Source organism: Limulus polyphemus, unplaced genomic scaffold, assembly GCF_000517525.1.
Source record: "Limulus polyphemus unplaced genomic scaffold, Limulus_polyphemus-2.1.2 Scaffold167, whole genome shotgun sequence".
Taxonomy (NCBI): Eukaryota; Metazoa; Arthropoda; class Merostomata; order Xiphosura; family Limulidae; genus Limulus; species Limulus polyphemus.
The window spans coordinates 720,815-735,244 of NW_013665777.1; the positions used below are offsets into that span (position 1 = coordinate 720,815).

A 14,430-nucleotide genomic window follows, 5' to 3' on the forward strand; every position below is an offset into this window, starting at 1 on the left:
GACACCTTACTTAAGATACCATCTAACTATAAATTCAACAGGACACCTTACTTAAGATACCATCTAACTATAAATTCAACAGGACACCTTACTTAAGATACCATCTAACTATATATTCAACAGGACACTTTACTTAAGATACCATCTAACTATAAATTCAACAGGACACTTTACTTATGGTACCGTCAGACTATACTTTGTTGTTGTTCACTAATACACATGTTGTAGGGTTAAATGTGAATAGGACAATGTGAAATGGATGACTATATGCATTTTTTTAGCTTTAAAAAAAAACGTGGAAATGATTACAATGTTGTGTATAAGGTCCGGGGGCCGTTAGTTACACAGCCCCAGGAAGTAAGGTTTTGATGTAGCTATTATATCAGTCTAGAGCACATTAATCAACAAAAACATATTGGCAGCTAGCTTCAGGGTATCCTCTAGGGCCACTTTCCTTATTGTCTCCACCTTTCGGGCTAAGTAGGAAAAAGCTTATCAAGACCAGTCTTTATTTCAACACACTACTTTCCGTAGTAGGAAAATTATGTCACCTTTTTAAGCCCAAGAAACCCTAAAACCGACAGATTTATGTTTCTGAAAATATCTTACTTTAGGGGGAAATCAGACATTCATATAAGAATAAGAGGTGAAATGGAAAGAATAAATGTCATAAGTCAACAACTGAGAGTTATATATTATATCCTGGCTCAATAAATCAAACACTAGGGGGAGAATCACGCTTATGTGGATGGCACGACCTAGTAGCTGGGTCACGATCTGACCTACATTATCGTTTCTACAATGTGTAGAAATTTTGTAGATTGTTTTTTCCGATATTCTTGACTGTGGCGAACAGGAATATGATGTCATTTGAGATTTTTTTATTTTTCCGCTGCTTCGTGAATAGTAAATCTTCCTCAAATATTTCAAAGTTTAAAAACAATGCCGGCAAGTCATGTTCCATAAAGTGATGGAGAGTGATAAATAAACCTTTTTAGGATTGTGACGTCACGATATATAATTTAATTTATTGATTTGTTTTTCTTTTTATCACAATGAGTAAATCGTGCTCACCAACAGGGTTCAATAAACTATAATCTATACATCTTTATAATATAATATACTTGCAGGTGTATCACGTGTCACAGCATGCGAAATTCAGTGAGTATGAATCAAGATAGTAACGACAACGTGGATTTCCGAACGTAATATAAAGACGTTTTACCCAACAAATGCAATGTAAGCGACATATCTGACGACATTTATGGAAAACAGATAAACGTCACCCATTTGAGCAAAAACTACTTTCAAAATACAAACAAGATTCGAAAAGTCAAATAAACAGCAACATTACCCACTTTAGCAAAAACTTTCAAAATACAAACAAGATTCGAAAAGCCATAACATTGAATACTTATTTACATATAATTTAAAGAAATTAGACTTTTAGAGAAAAATCCGCTTTAACAACCATGGTAGTAATTTATTTACTTGGCGACGTTTCGAGCAAACGCTGTTTTACAAGCTACAAACTAATCCGTCAGTTAACAATTACAGGAAACAGATATCTTTGGTGGTTTATCATCATTATGTAATGTATTTGCTCAACTACAATATAAACTACAGTTTCTCAAAATACACTTCCTTAATTAATCAATACACATGGATAAGTATATTTCTGAATTCTATGAATCTAGCGTCCTGGCGGTCACTTACTACATTTACGTAAGCGTAATATAATACTAACAAAGTTTTTGTAAAATACGTTTGACTGCAAATATCGTTATGTTTTTCTTACCACATCCAACCATATTTGGCTATTTTCTGTATTATACTTTAATTAGTTTTACACATGAGTGTCTGAAATCTTTATTGTTTCTCGAAACTACATGCATGTTATTCGTGTTATTTTTACTAAAACTCAAATTTGATCTTCATATTCTGCAAATCAAATTCTCACAACTTATGGGTGCTTCAATAAAACAATTACTACACATATATTTGGGAAACAGATAAACAGCAACATTACCTATTGTTACCAAAAACTTCTTTCAAAATACAAATAAGATACGAAAAGGCATAACACATTGTATGGTTATACGACAGTTTGTGTCATTCAAACGTTTTACCCACCAGAGTCCTGACACTCAGAGTCTTTATGTAATTTACTCCATTTAGCTTTTAAATTATTTGATTATCCTACTTACTTATGGGAATGAAGGCCAGCGTGAGGCAAGAATAGATGTAGGCTACTTCGTTACCACTAAAATAGTCGTATCCAGCAAGGACTATGCACGGCTCCAAAACAGTGCTGTTTAGTTGCATTGGTTGCGGACATGGACTACCTGCAATAAAATGAAATCAAAACAAATAATTACAGTTGAAATCGAATAACAAAAAGATTATTTTTGTTGATGCTTTAAAAGCCATTTTGACTTGATCTGATAATCATTACCCGATTTTCACCTTTTTAGCGCATTAAGACCTTCAAGGTCGGTCTTCAAGTGGTTATCTCCTGCCTTAATCCTGTTTTAATTTACTACATTTTTGTCGCCTCACAACCGAAACATTCATTCAATACAATGAACTGTGTGTGTAGTTCCTCTCTCCACGTATTAATCAGTGCGAGGTGTTAACTCCTAGGAGTTACACGTGCGTGTTTAGTTATTTTGGTTTTGATTTTGTATATCAGTTCACTTAAATGGTGGAAAGTCATTACTCAACATAACCGAGTAGAAAATAAAAATCCTGTATATATTTATCTGCCCGCCGCATAATGCTCTTCTGAACAATGGTATCTAATATGCATTAGGCCTATTTTATTTATTTAATTTATTATAACTACTACATTTCAAACAATATTTCTACGCCGTAAGACTGATGGTGGGTGGAATTAGAAGAGTAATCTTCACAATTCAACGAACTTAAGATCCTATGAAAGTTTGTGTGTTGGTACAGATTCTGCTTGTTAAACCTCTACTTAACTGAATTATATCCTATGAAAGCAACTCCTAATTAGTTGATCAGTTACATTATTTGAATTTCTTTTGTTCTTTATTTATTGTTTACACATAAAACACCAACATGTTTACCTCTATTAACACGTTAGCTGCCATGTGCCCAACCAGTGGGTCACAATTGACTTTTAGTTATATACCGCATGATACGCCGGTAGGTCACAGACAATTCTGTTTCAAAGCCAAATTTATCTTGTGACATACGAGTTTTGGAGACTGACTGCTCCTCGGCACCTTGTGAATGTTTAATTTTATTTATACCTAATTTATTGTGTGGCAGCCAACATGTTAATTCTCTAGAAGGAGACTGAAAAAAAAGTAGCAAAAGAAAATATAAGAAAGTTAACTTCAAGTTGATCTGACCTTCCTTCCAGATGAAGACATCTTCCTGTACAGCTCCAGGATGAATATCGGTGGCCGTAATCAGGATATCATAAAGTCGGATTTTCCGGATTTCTTCGATTTCTTCATTTGTAAAAATCCTAGTTTTTGGTTTGCAAGAACATGATACGATTAAGCTTTTGAATTGATATCAGATTTATAGTTACAAAATAAAAGTTCTGTATGTTCGGAGTATTATTCAAGTTATCATATAACATTCGCTATGAAAACTGATTTCATAACATGAATGTACTCTATTAATGATCTATTCACGGTTCTTGTTTTACGGTAAACAACTGTTGAACACTTTCTTTGGCTTCTAAGCTTAAGATGCAGAAATTTTGATCAACGTTCTTGATTTTTTTTAGAGCTTTAATCATTGCTTTACCCTTATTTTAAGTTTACGAGCTTATTACCTGGGTTTAACTATAATTTCATAAGGTTAGTGCATATAATGATTAACTATAATATACTATTTATTATACTCGCCTAACTCACAACTCTGGAAATCAAAACATTGAATTAATATCACAAATAGTGTCCGAGTTATTCCAGATATTTTACGTCATCGTGTAGGGTTTAGGACGAATTAAGCAAATCAGATTTTCCCAATGAACTCAAACTACACCGCTTTGTAAATGGGCGTGACTTTCTTACCCGTTTCCGTCATATTCAAACCAAAATCGGTCAGCATCTCTAAGCCGCTCAAATTGTTGTTTGATGATCTTTTGGAAAAGTGGACCAGGTTTTCCATCATGTGTCTCAAGCATCCCACCTACGTACAAGTCGATGTTGTTCACACTTCCATACAAGTTGGAGAGTTTGTCAAACAGCTGGTCCAGAAGAAAATGTACACATTAATTTTACACTAACAAAATTCTGACCGTTGAAACTAATATTACATACATGTAAAATAATAATAAATCATGGGCGTCGCTAGGTTCATTTTAGTGGATCACGGAAAATTAAATCAAATGCTACAAAACGTCTTTCATAACCTTTTTCATCGGCTAATGGGTTTTTCACTGTTCTAACATGAACCTTGCTGAGAACCATATACTGGACTGCTACAAGGCTTACATGACTTGTTGATTTCAGAAACGACCCCTACCTTCCGAAATTCTTGGCGACGCCCATGTACTTGTGTTTATAAAGGTCTACAAAATGTTACAAATCGATTGGAATATATAGGGGATAATTTAGTTCAATCGATTTAGTTCAGCAACACAACACGGCGGGTCTAGACAGATTCCATGTTTGCTTAGGGCACACATGCATACACTTTTTTAAATCAAAATATTTTACTTTTCAGTACTACTTTATGAATTTTTTTTTTTTTACTTTGCGTTGTTTAGTAAAATGTTAATAGTCATGCATCTTTCACGCACTACAAGTTGATCCATTGCTAATCATTTTAAAAACACAGATATGTGATAATATTTAGGGATTAAAAGTAATCCGTTTAATACTGGGCTACCATAAAATGTGGTATTTTTTTTGGTTCTCTGTAGGCCTAAAACATATACACATTCATTATCTAAATATACTTACATGTATACATTTTATTTAATGTGGTACTTGAAACATGTTATATAAATTATTTCGCATTATGAAAGAATCAATAAGTTAACATCATAAATAAATATACACATGTGAACACGTATTAAAGAAGGACTCTTACTTGGTAAATTTATAGTCAATATGTGTAATCGTGAAGTATATAAAGTTGTCACTATGAAAGAAAATGGTGAATGACCATCACTTAAAATGAAAGAGGATATCAAAGATATTTAAATTAAGCATTATTACTTGAAAAGAAATATGTATTAGTCCGTTTACATTAAAACAAGGAACATGGAAATTAGAAAATGTTATATAAAAACATATATTTTCGATATTACTCGTATTGTTGTTGTTTCCGATCTCCAGAATTACTTCCTTCTCTTCCTCTTGTCCCTCAGATTTTGGAATTATATTAAAAATATACATTTTAAACTTTATATTAAGGATAACGATGGCAACAGTTCTTACACTTCCGATAAAGAAGACAGATATTTTTTTTTAAAAACACGCACAAACTTTACCTCTGGTTGTTCGCTATAAAAGGCCGGGTTAATGTCCGTCCAGTTCGATACCATGGGCAAATGGTAACATTTACGAACTCTATTATAATCTGGTATTCCATTGTCTCGGCCTCGCATGATGTTCAGTGCTCCTAGGTCCATACGAGTGAAGTCCATTGGGCCGAATAAGTTATCTGCAAATACACACATGAAAAACGACTGTTAGACTTGCGAAAAACATTAAATTGCACTTATAAATTTCCAGAGGTATTATCAACAACATTAACTTGCGTAACTAAATCAAAGTTTACGGAATAGCGTTACACATTATCAGCAGTAAGTCAGCGATAAATTCATTAACTTACAACGATAAAATCCGGAGTTCGATTCTACGTAGTAAATAAAGCGCAGACAGCGCTAAAACAAAGAGTTAGTTCTTATTTATTCATTATAGTTTTATTCTGAAAAACAAATTAAGGCTAACTAGTTTTTAGTCTGCGATCATTCAGCGTTTTTTTTTTTTGTTTTTTTTTATCATAATGACGCTTAATGTTTTTAAGCATTATGTTTTATATATATATATATATATATATATATATATATATTTATTTTAACGTAACGATGTTATTACATGTATAGCTTTGTATACTATTGTCTGGTCAGACGTTCACAAAAAAACAAATGATTTGAGAAAGAATCTTAAAAAGGTAACTATCATACCAGAATAATTTGACAATCTAAACAGAATATACTAATTGCGTAGTGAATGAAGCAAAGGGAATTCTACGGGTCAGGCAGGCCAACTAGTTTGTAATAATTTACCAGCATACGAAGCTAATTGGTTTCTTATTAATTTACTTGATTTATAATTTGGACAACTTAATAATTGAAATAATTATATAGTTATGATGGAGATAATGAAAGGAATATATTGTTTTGGTGGGGACTCATCAATTATGCTGTATATGTATGGAAACAATGGTATAGATGGTTTTAAAAAAAGAAATAGGTTTTCATACATTTTCATTCTAGCTCGTTCAGTTAGTTTTTGTTTTCGGAAAAAAAACCTTAAAAAAAAACTACAGTTCATCATTATGCTCCAAAAATCAACCGGATCACTAACGTGCAGTTCAACTTTACGTGAGAAACATACCCAAAAATATAGACATAACATATGCACAAATCCTCAAAATTTCAGAATGTTTTTTTTTTCCCTAGCTTTTTATCCTTTCGGTTCTTCTTAGGATTAACCTTCCCTGACGTATTAAAGGTTATATTTATTTATACACATTCACACTAACATTTCCAATCACAATTTTTCTGGGCATCAGGAAACTCTCGTATATTTGTATTCATAAGTTCACTCTAACCAACGACTGTCTTGTCACATCAATTATGAAAATGTCTTGACTTTTCGTTCCCCCCCAAAAGAAACTTCACATGTTTTATTACATCGTGACTTTAGGATGAAAAACGGCTAAAAAGATAATGATAGAAAGTACAACATAGAAAAAAAAGCGTGTCACATCTCCTTAAAGCGAGCTTCTGTAGCCCTTTGGGCACAAAGACAAGATTTCTTAACTTGGAATGAACTGCATAACAATATTTTATTAACGAGAGAATCGTGTTGTGCTCACATCTATGCTTCAGGGTGGCATGAAGTGTACGCTTTCTTTCTTTCTCTCTCTCTCTTTTTCTATATAGTTACAAGTTTCTTATTTTCATTTTGTAAACAGCAGTTTCTGGTACAAGTCCAGGTTTTCAAACAGTGTTTTAGAAATAGTATCGTGTGGCAAGTGTTGAATTGCCTTTCCTTCGTTACTACCTATTGTGATTTGAAAGTAAAACATAAAAGCAGCAATCAAGTAGTCCAGATATGGTATAAACGTACTCTCTCTTTCACACACAAACAGAAATGATTGTGTTAATTTTTATCGAGTTAGCAGCTTCAGAGTGAAAACATGGAAAAATAAAAGCAAACAACACATCTACGTAAACACTTAACCTTTACAAAGAAAGCACCCTCGGCATTTTTCCTTCTCAGAGTGTCCTATAACGAGTTACATTAAATTTCTTTAAGTAATTTCATTCCACATTCATTAATTTTTATTATTATTATTATTATTATTATTAAGAGACCAGGAAAGATAGATTTGATAGTCTAGCGGGATCTTTTTTCCCCAATATATGCAATATATTTATTAAAATGTTAGCTTGTATATTACGGACTATTTACAGGATTCCTAGATTTTCTTTTTCTTCAATTTCCTGTCTCCCCTGTATAAATAGTTTTGCAAACGTAACGTCTTTAGAATTACAGGAAAATTACTATTCGCATAAAGAAATTAATTAACAAACTTGAGAAAATGTTTCATTTTTTTTTTTAAATACTCTATACAATTGAGAATCATTATATACACATTTTTCTTGTCTAGCATTACTTTTGATAGTTAACATTCTATAAAAAAATCAGTTTTTAGCTACAATGACATTTTTATAATTTGTTAAGATTATATCACAACAAATATAAGGATGAATTTTCGTGTTAAAGAAAAACTGTTTAATAATAGTTATAATGTATTTATAATTCAAAAATAGTCACAAATTTAACACATAACGAGTCGCGATGGTCAGTCCGAGTCGAAAATGATTTTTATCCATACTGGAGAGTCAAATTAAAGTCTGTACAAAAAAAAGTTGCAGCTGTGATCGATTAAACAACGTATAAACCACATATTATGAAGAAGAAAGTTCAGTATTAGCGTGTCTAAAGTATTCAGGTACACAAACGACACAGTAGAATAAATCGCATTCTTGGGTAACTTCGAATAATTAAACGCGTACCTTTTGTCAAAGAAAAGAAACTTTAATTACCTTCACTTAAAGAAAACAGTAAAAAATATTCAATAATCAATTGATATAACATCGAGAAATCACTAATAACACGTGGTGCTAAAATAAATAAAAGTGTTAAATAATTCTTGCCCTAATTCTGATGTGTTGCAACATAAATGAAATTGATGAAAAAATTACACTTCAAATTAATCTAGTTCCCACCGCAACTGCTATCGTCAAGCAATTTACTAATACAAGTAGCCAGTGTTAGCCGAAAGGCCTCGTCGGCACTGGATTCTCTACTTTCACTCAGATGTTCTTAATAATACCTTAGCAAATTCGTTAAAGTGTGTGTGTGTGTGTGTGTGTGTGTGTGTGTGTGTGTGTGTGTGTGTGTGTGTGTGTGTGTGTGTGTGTGTGAGTGAGAGAGAGACATACAATAATACCGGCGTTTTTAATTTTCACTTTGAAAATTAATTAGGCCTAACATAAATATTTAGGTTATACCATGACCCTTTTCTTTAAATAAAAAACAATAATAACTGAAATCGTTTATGTTTCATAGTGTATGATTATAAAGTAGCCAAACTGTAATAAATGGGTTCCCTAGGTTGGCACCTACGACATATGTTTCTCATTTCCTTTCTGATAACATCTTAGACGTGTAGCCGAAACGTTTTCATTGAGTCCAACGCAACTTTTTTTTAATATATATCTATAAACGACATTTTACTTATCGTTCAGGTTTTCCCCGAGGCAATACTAAATCGTGTACGTTATACGATGATACAGGGCTAGTGATTGGGCCACTAACCTATTTGTTGCGTTTGGTCACTTCGTTTTAAATTTGCACGCGCGCACACTGAGGGGCACGAGGTATGTTGATTCACCTAATAGGAAAATACAGATTTCTTAAACCTACAAGTCCTCGAAAAACAACAACAACAACAACAAAAAAAACAAGATGTGCCCCACATACCTCGTAAAAGAAGTATGGTAATGGCTACTCGATTCAAGTAGCCACCAACAGAGGGAGCGCTTGTACTCATTTAGGAGAGAAAGAGAGAGAGAATAAGTGCGTGTCCATTCATCACTTTCGGTTCGGACTCCCGTGGTTCCTGCTAGGAATAAAGAATAACAGTCCAGTATAGCGATGAACTTATGCAACTGGGCATGTATATTCCAAAGGAATGTGTGCGATACTGTGCCACCCACTATTCATGGGGTGTGGCCAACGTCTATATGACGTCAACTCAATCTTAACGAGACTAAATTGCAGGATGGGTTAGGCACCTTGTTTTTCACACCAGCGACCATATTACGGCGCACGTTAGGGAAAGTCTATTCAATTTCTTGCGTTACCTTTTCTTATCTTTCATTTATTTCATCAAAAGCGTTATACATACAACAATTACCATTACAAATAGCAAAATAGGACCTAATAATCTTAACAAAAGCTTAAATGATTGACTTCGAATAATATGCAGCCCTACAAATTGTTATTATAACCAAACTCCTTGACTTCAGCTTGGTAAGATAATCCGAGTTTATGGCCTCAAGCAACGTTGTGTAAAAAGAACCTCTGCATAGCTGACTCAGTTTACTCGGATTTATTGAGGGCTACATGCAGGGTTGAGAGTGGAACATTAAAATGAATATGTAAACTAGATAACATTTAACTGCAACGGTAGAAAATTTTATGACCGTATAATATTCCAGTACTACTTTAAAAAAACTAAATTTAAACAAAAACAACATTTTTCTGAAACAATGTTATCAGAAACGTTAATAAAATATTAATGTTACCAATATTTTAATCAGTATGTACAATAAAAACAAGAAACTTACTTCTTATGTCCGAACACAAAACTAGGTCTTCGCGTTCGGCTATCTGAGATGCCAAACCCAGAAGAATTTCTTCTACTCCAGCTTCTGATAGGATCTCCTTTTGACGAAAAGTTAAAAATGTGTCGGTTTCCATTAAATTCTTGCAACATTGTAAAACATCTAAATTAACTCGTGTCGCAAAATTAAAACAAGAGTATCTTTTAACAAATTATTATTTTTTTCATCTTACACAACGTGAGCTGCTGTGGATAGAATGCGGCATTTATAATAAATATCTTGCATAACGTTCAGTGTCCCAGACGTTGCTTATCATGGAAAATAAAATCTTTACAACACTTTTGATAAACGGAAGACAGTGTTGAGTGCGATATCAGTCAATATATTCAATGTTTTGTGTACATTAGAAGAGTTATTCTTGGAAAGCTTAGCGACTTTGGGACCAATTCACGCGAATTTATATTTTATGATTTAATACTTTATAAATGCTTAAAGGAAATGATAAAAGAATAACTATATTATAATATAATGCTATGGTTAATACAATAATTGTACAATCGTAAAAGAATAAACTTACATCCGACTCCCACCAACTAGAGCATAGACGTATCGCAGGGTAGCCATTTTGGTTCTTCTTGAAGTTGCACTGAGCGTCTCTGAAAAATCATCAACGTAGCAATTTGACATATCTGTAAAGTATACCATTAATCTACTTTTCTCGATACGTTCTGATTGCCGATTTTAATAATGCCACTTCCTAACTAGTCATCGTTTGTGTAATTTGTTGCCTGATAAAAGTTGTCTAATAATCGTTACCATGACATCTTCATACCGTTTCTATTAATGGTGTGTACAGTTAAGTTCAAGGAAAGCATTAATTGGTAAAGGTCAAAACTTGCAATAAAAAATATTTCCGATACCTAGACTGTTTAAGTCGTATTGGGTATTAAACAGTGTTCCGACATGAATGTTTCATTTTTTAAGCATATCATTCCTAATTATAAAATGCAAAATTTCCTAAACTAACAGGATATAGACTACTAAAACAGATTAATTAAAAATCCTAATATCGTGATCAAAAGGACGATAAATCAGTCATAGCGATTATAATGTATGACTTACAGTTTGCATGACCGCGTTTTCCGAACTATGGGCAGGTTAATTAGGTCTAACGCAACTGTCGCTCCAGGCATTTCCATAATACGTTGAAATAGTCAACCGTATGGGTGTACAGATAATTTTCCACCCATGGTTGATGGTTAAACGTAGAATCGCCAAATACCAGTGAAGACATCAATCCAAGTTAATATTTATGATCTTCCATGACAGCCCCTCAATCAAATTATTATTATTATTATTTGTTTGACTGATCACAGCTAATACATTTATTTAGTTAGTTATTTTATTTTATTTTGGGGGGAGGCGAATACTGATTAACCTGTCAGTATTTGGATGTAGAGGTAAAAGTTCTATTAAACTTATTTGTGCATATATAAAAAGCTGTAATAACATTAGAAGTTGATCTATTTATATATAAAATTCTGCAGGGTGATTACAAAGAACTCGCCTAATTTAGGATAATTATATCTTTAAAAACTACTTGTCCCAGAGAAGCAAAAATTATACATTCAGGGATATACAAGTTTTATCCCGAAAAGACTGCAGATGGTACAAGGTGTTTTAGAACCATGTTACAATGCATATACAAGTCGCTTTTCTCACAAATTAGAATTTATTACATGTCTCTTGTATCTCTAACAACACAACACTGATGATTTGAATATGTACTAGTGTATACGTTGATGCTAGGATAAGTGAGCACTATCCAAAAAAAGATCATGCTTACAATAGCTTCATTAAAGGATAAATTTGACATGCCGACTGAGAATACAGAAAAGAACAGTGAACGCCCTCTATGACTGTTTTATGAAACACCGTATCGTGTGTCCAAACTTTCGTGAATTCGACTAAAGATTCTCAGTGTGCAGTTGGTGAAGGTCAATTCGGGTTCCCTTAGGACAGGTAATTTTTAAGATATAATAATTTTGAATACGAGGCTCTATTTATGATCACCTTGTATCTCTTACTTCTTGGCACTTCAACTATAACGTCCACGCAGTTCAGCTCGAAATACATTAAGTTTGACAGAAGATGACGAGTGGTTAAAAAGTATATACAAGAAAATACATTTCATTTAATATTAACTTAATATTAGATCTCACAAAACAAAAACCCTCAAACAACTAGATATTAACAAAACGACATTCTATAGCGACTTTGCCTTTCGCAAATAAAAACCTAAAAGGAAAAGACGGTTAACAGGATATTTTGGCAAATTTGTGACCTGACTTTTAAAATGAAATCTCAGGAATAATGTTTGACCGGTCATCTAGATGTGGGGTGTATAATCATCCAAGTTAACACTTAACATTTGCCTTGTATACAATAAATTAATGATTACAGTTTTTGATAACTTTTTTCAGATGAATATACTTTCATCACGACTTAATCGTCATCATGATAATATTGAATTCAAGATATCGAACAATTTCCTTAAACATTGATCTCCCCTTGTTTGTTAAAAAAGACACAATGTTATTTTGTTTTATACATGCACAACTACCACGCGAGTTGCTTTTTACCTAATGTATTACAAGCCGAGATCTTAAATGGCCCTTGTACTTTATTTCAACTTGTAGTTGACGATCTTTATATAACAAGTTCGTATCGTCTCTAATAAAAAAAAAACTCCTGGATGTTTTAATATAAGCATATTTAAGATACCATTTTGATTTTTCACTCGACACTTTGCTAATCGTTCTGCGTTCTGCCAATCGTAGTTTGGTTTGAGAAACACAACAATGAAACCATATTATATTCTAGTACATGAAAGTTTTATTTTCATTTTGCAAAGTGTTTACTTGTAGTGAAAAAATAATGAACACGTCATTTCATTTTTCTTATTTGTTGTTTTGGGAAGAGCAAATTGGAGTGTGCAAAAAGGCATGTCGTTCATGTACACACAAGTAAAATATGTTTAAGATTTTCAATAAATGCTTTAAAAGAGATTTTGCAAATCATTTTCAAAAACACAAAGAAATAAGATTTATATAAACTTGTTAGTACATATATTATGAATTCATATAGTTTGTTTTAGCGCAAAGCTGCGCAATGGACAACCTGCACTATGTCTGCCTCAGGGATCGAGCTCGACTTCTAGCGTTATAAGTCTTGAAGCTTACCGCCGAGTTACAGGGGGAACTATTGCAGACTGAGAGGATTTGACCAATGATAGAAGTTTTATATCAGGCAGTAAAAACACAAACTTATTTTTTTAATTATTCTTACAATTCATTAACATTTTCAGTTTCATAGTATCTTTTGTTTGGAAAACATTGTCACATATCCGGCGACTTTCCCCAGAACAACGATAAATATTGTTTGGTTTGTATTTCAGTTTTCTTCATCAATTAGAAGAACACAATAGCTTAAGAAACTTGGGATTAAGTTCATATGTTGCAAAATAAAAAATTAACAACATTATCACCTGAAAACAAACGAAAAAAAGAAAACGCAAAAACTCTCGAAGTTTGTTGAAAATTCCACGCGTGTTTTTGTGTATAATTCACTTATGTAACTTGAAGTCTTATGCGACTGAATATATGGACATAAAAGCAGCATGAACTACCTTACTTCAACCAGCCAAATGATTCAAACCTTTATAATTTACTATCATCTCAAACCTATTAACTTAAGCAATTAACCTACAAGAAAGATGAGTGGATACGACTGTCGTTGTCTTCTATATGGCACTAATAAAAAATGCACCTGATGTGCAGCTACTGATTAATTAGCGAGTCCCTAAAGGGAAGCCGGTTAAGAGTCTCTTCGTGTCAGCGGATAAAATGAGCACCTTGATTTTTATCAGGACGTTTCATCAGTTCAGCAGCTTTAAATGCCTAGAGCTTCAGTAGTTGCCAATTATTTGTCGTTGATCGCTCGTTCTCAAGTCTGACTGACCCATTTTAACGATAGGTGCTAAAAAAATAGAAATTTTCTTTGTATGTCGATGTAAATTACTCTGAATCATTCAGGTCAGAGTACAGTAATGACGCCAATTTTAACGTGACAGGAAGAGCAATAAAGAGCCCAACTAACCATAGTAAACGTAAATTCCTACCGGAATAAAATCGCGTAATGGACATAAAACCTCTTGTGTGTGTGTGTGTGTGTGTGTGTGTGTGTGTGTGTGTGTGTGTGTGTGTGTGTGTGTGTGTGTGTGTGTGTGT

The 14,430-nt window shown here is 33.1% G+C and overlaps 1 protein-coding gene across 1 annotated transcript in view; it reads right to left on the reverse strand.

Annotated features, from left to right (window-relative positions):
- Positions 1-14,430, reverse strand: part of LOC106477616 (dual oxidase-like) — an 80,377-nt gene that overhangs the window by 14,956 nt on the left and 50,991 nt on the right. Inside the window, exons 9-14 of the mRNA XM_013938163.2 lie at positions 10,719-10,797; positions 10,145-10,241; positions 5,483-5,655; positions 4,056-4,231; positions 3,381-3,499; positions 2,208-2,345 (exon numbers count right to left, since the gene is read on the reverse strand). Of these exons, the coding sequence (XP_013793617.1) occupies positions 2,208-2,345; positions 3,381-3,499; positions 4,056-4,231; positions 5,483-5,655; positions 10,145-10,241; positions 10,719-10,797 (782 nt within the window). The remainder of the gene's footprint in view (positions 1-2,207; positions 2,346-3,380; positions 3,500-4,055; positions 4,232-5,482; positions 5,656-10,144; positions 10,242-10,718; positions 10,798-14,430) is intronic.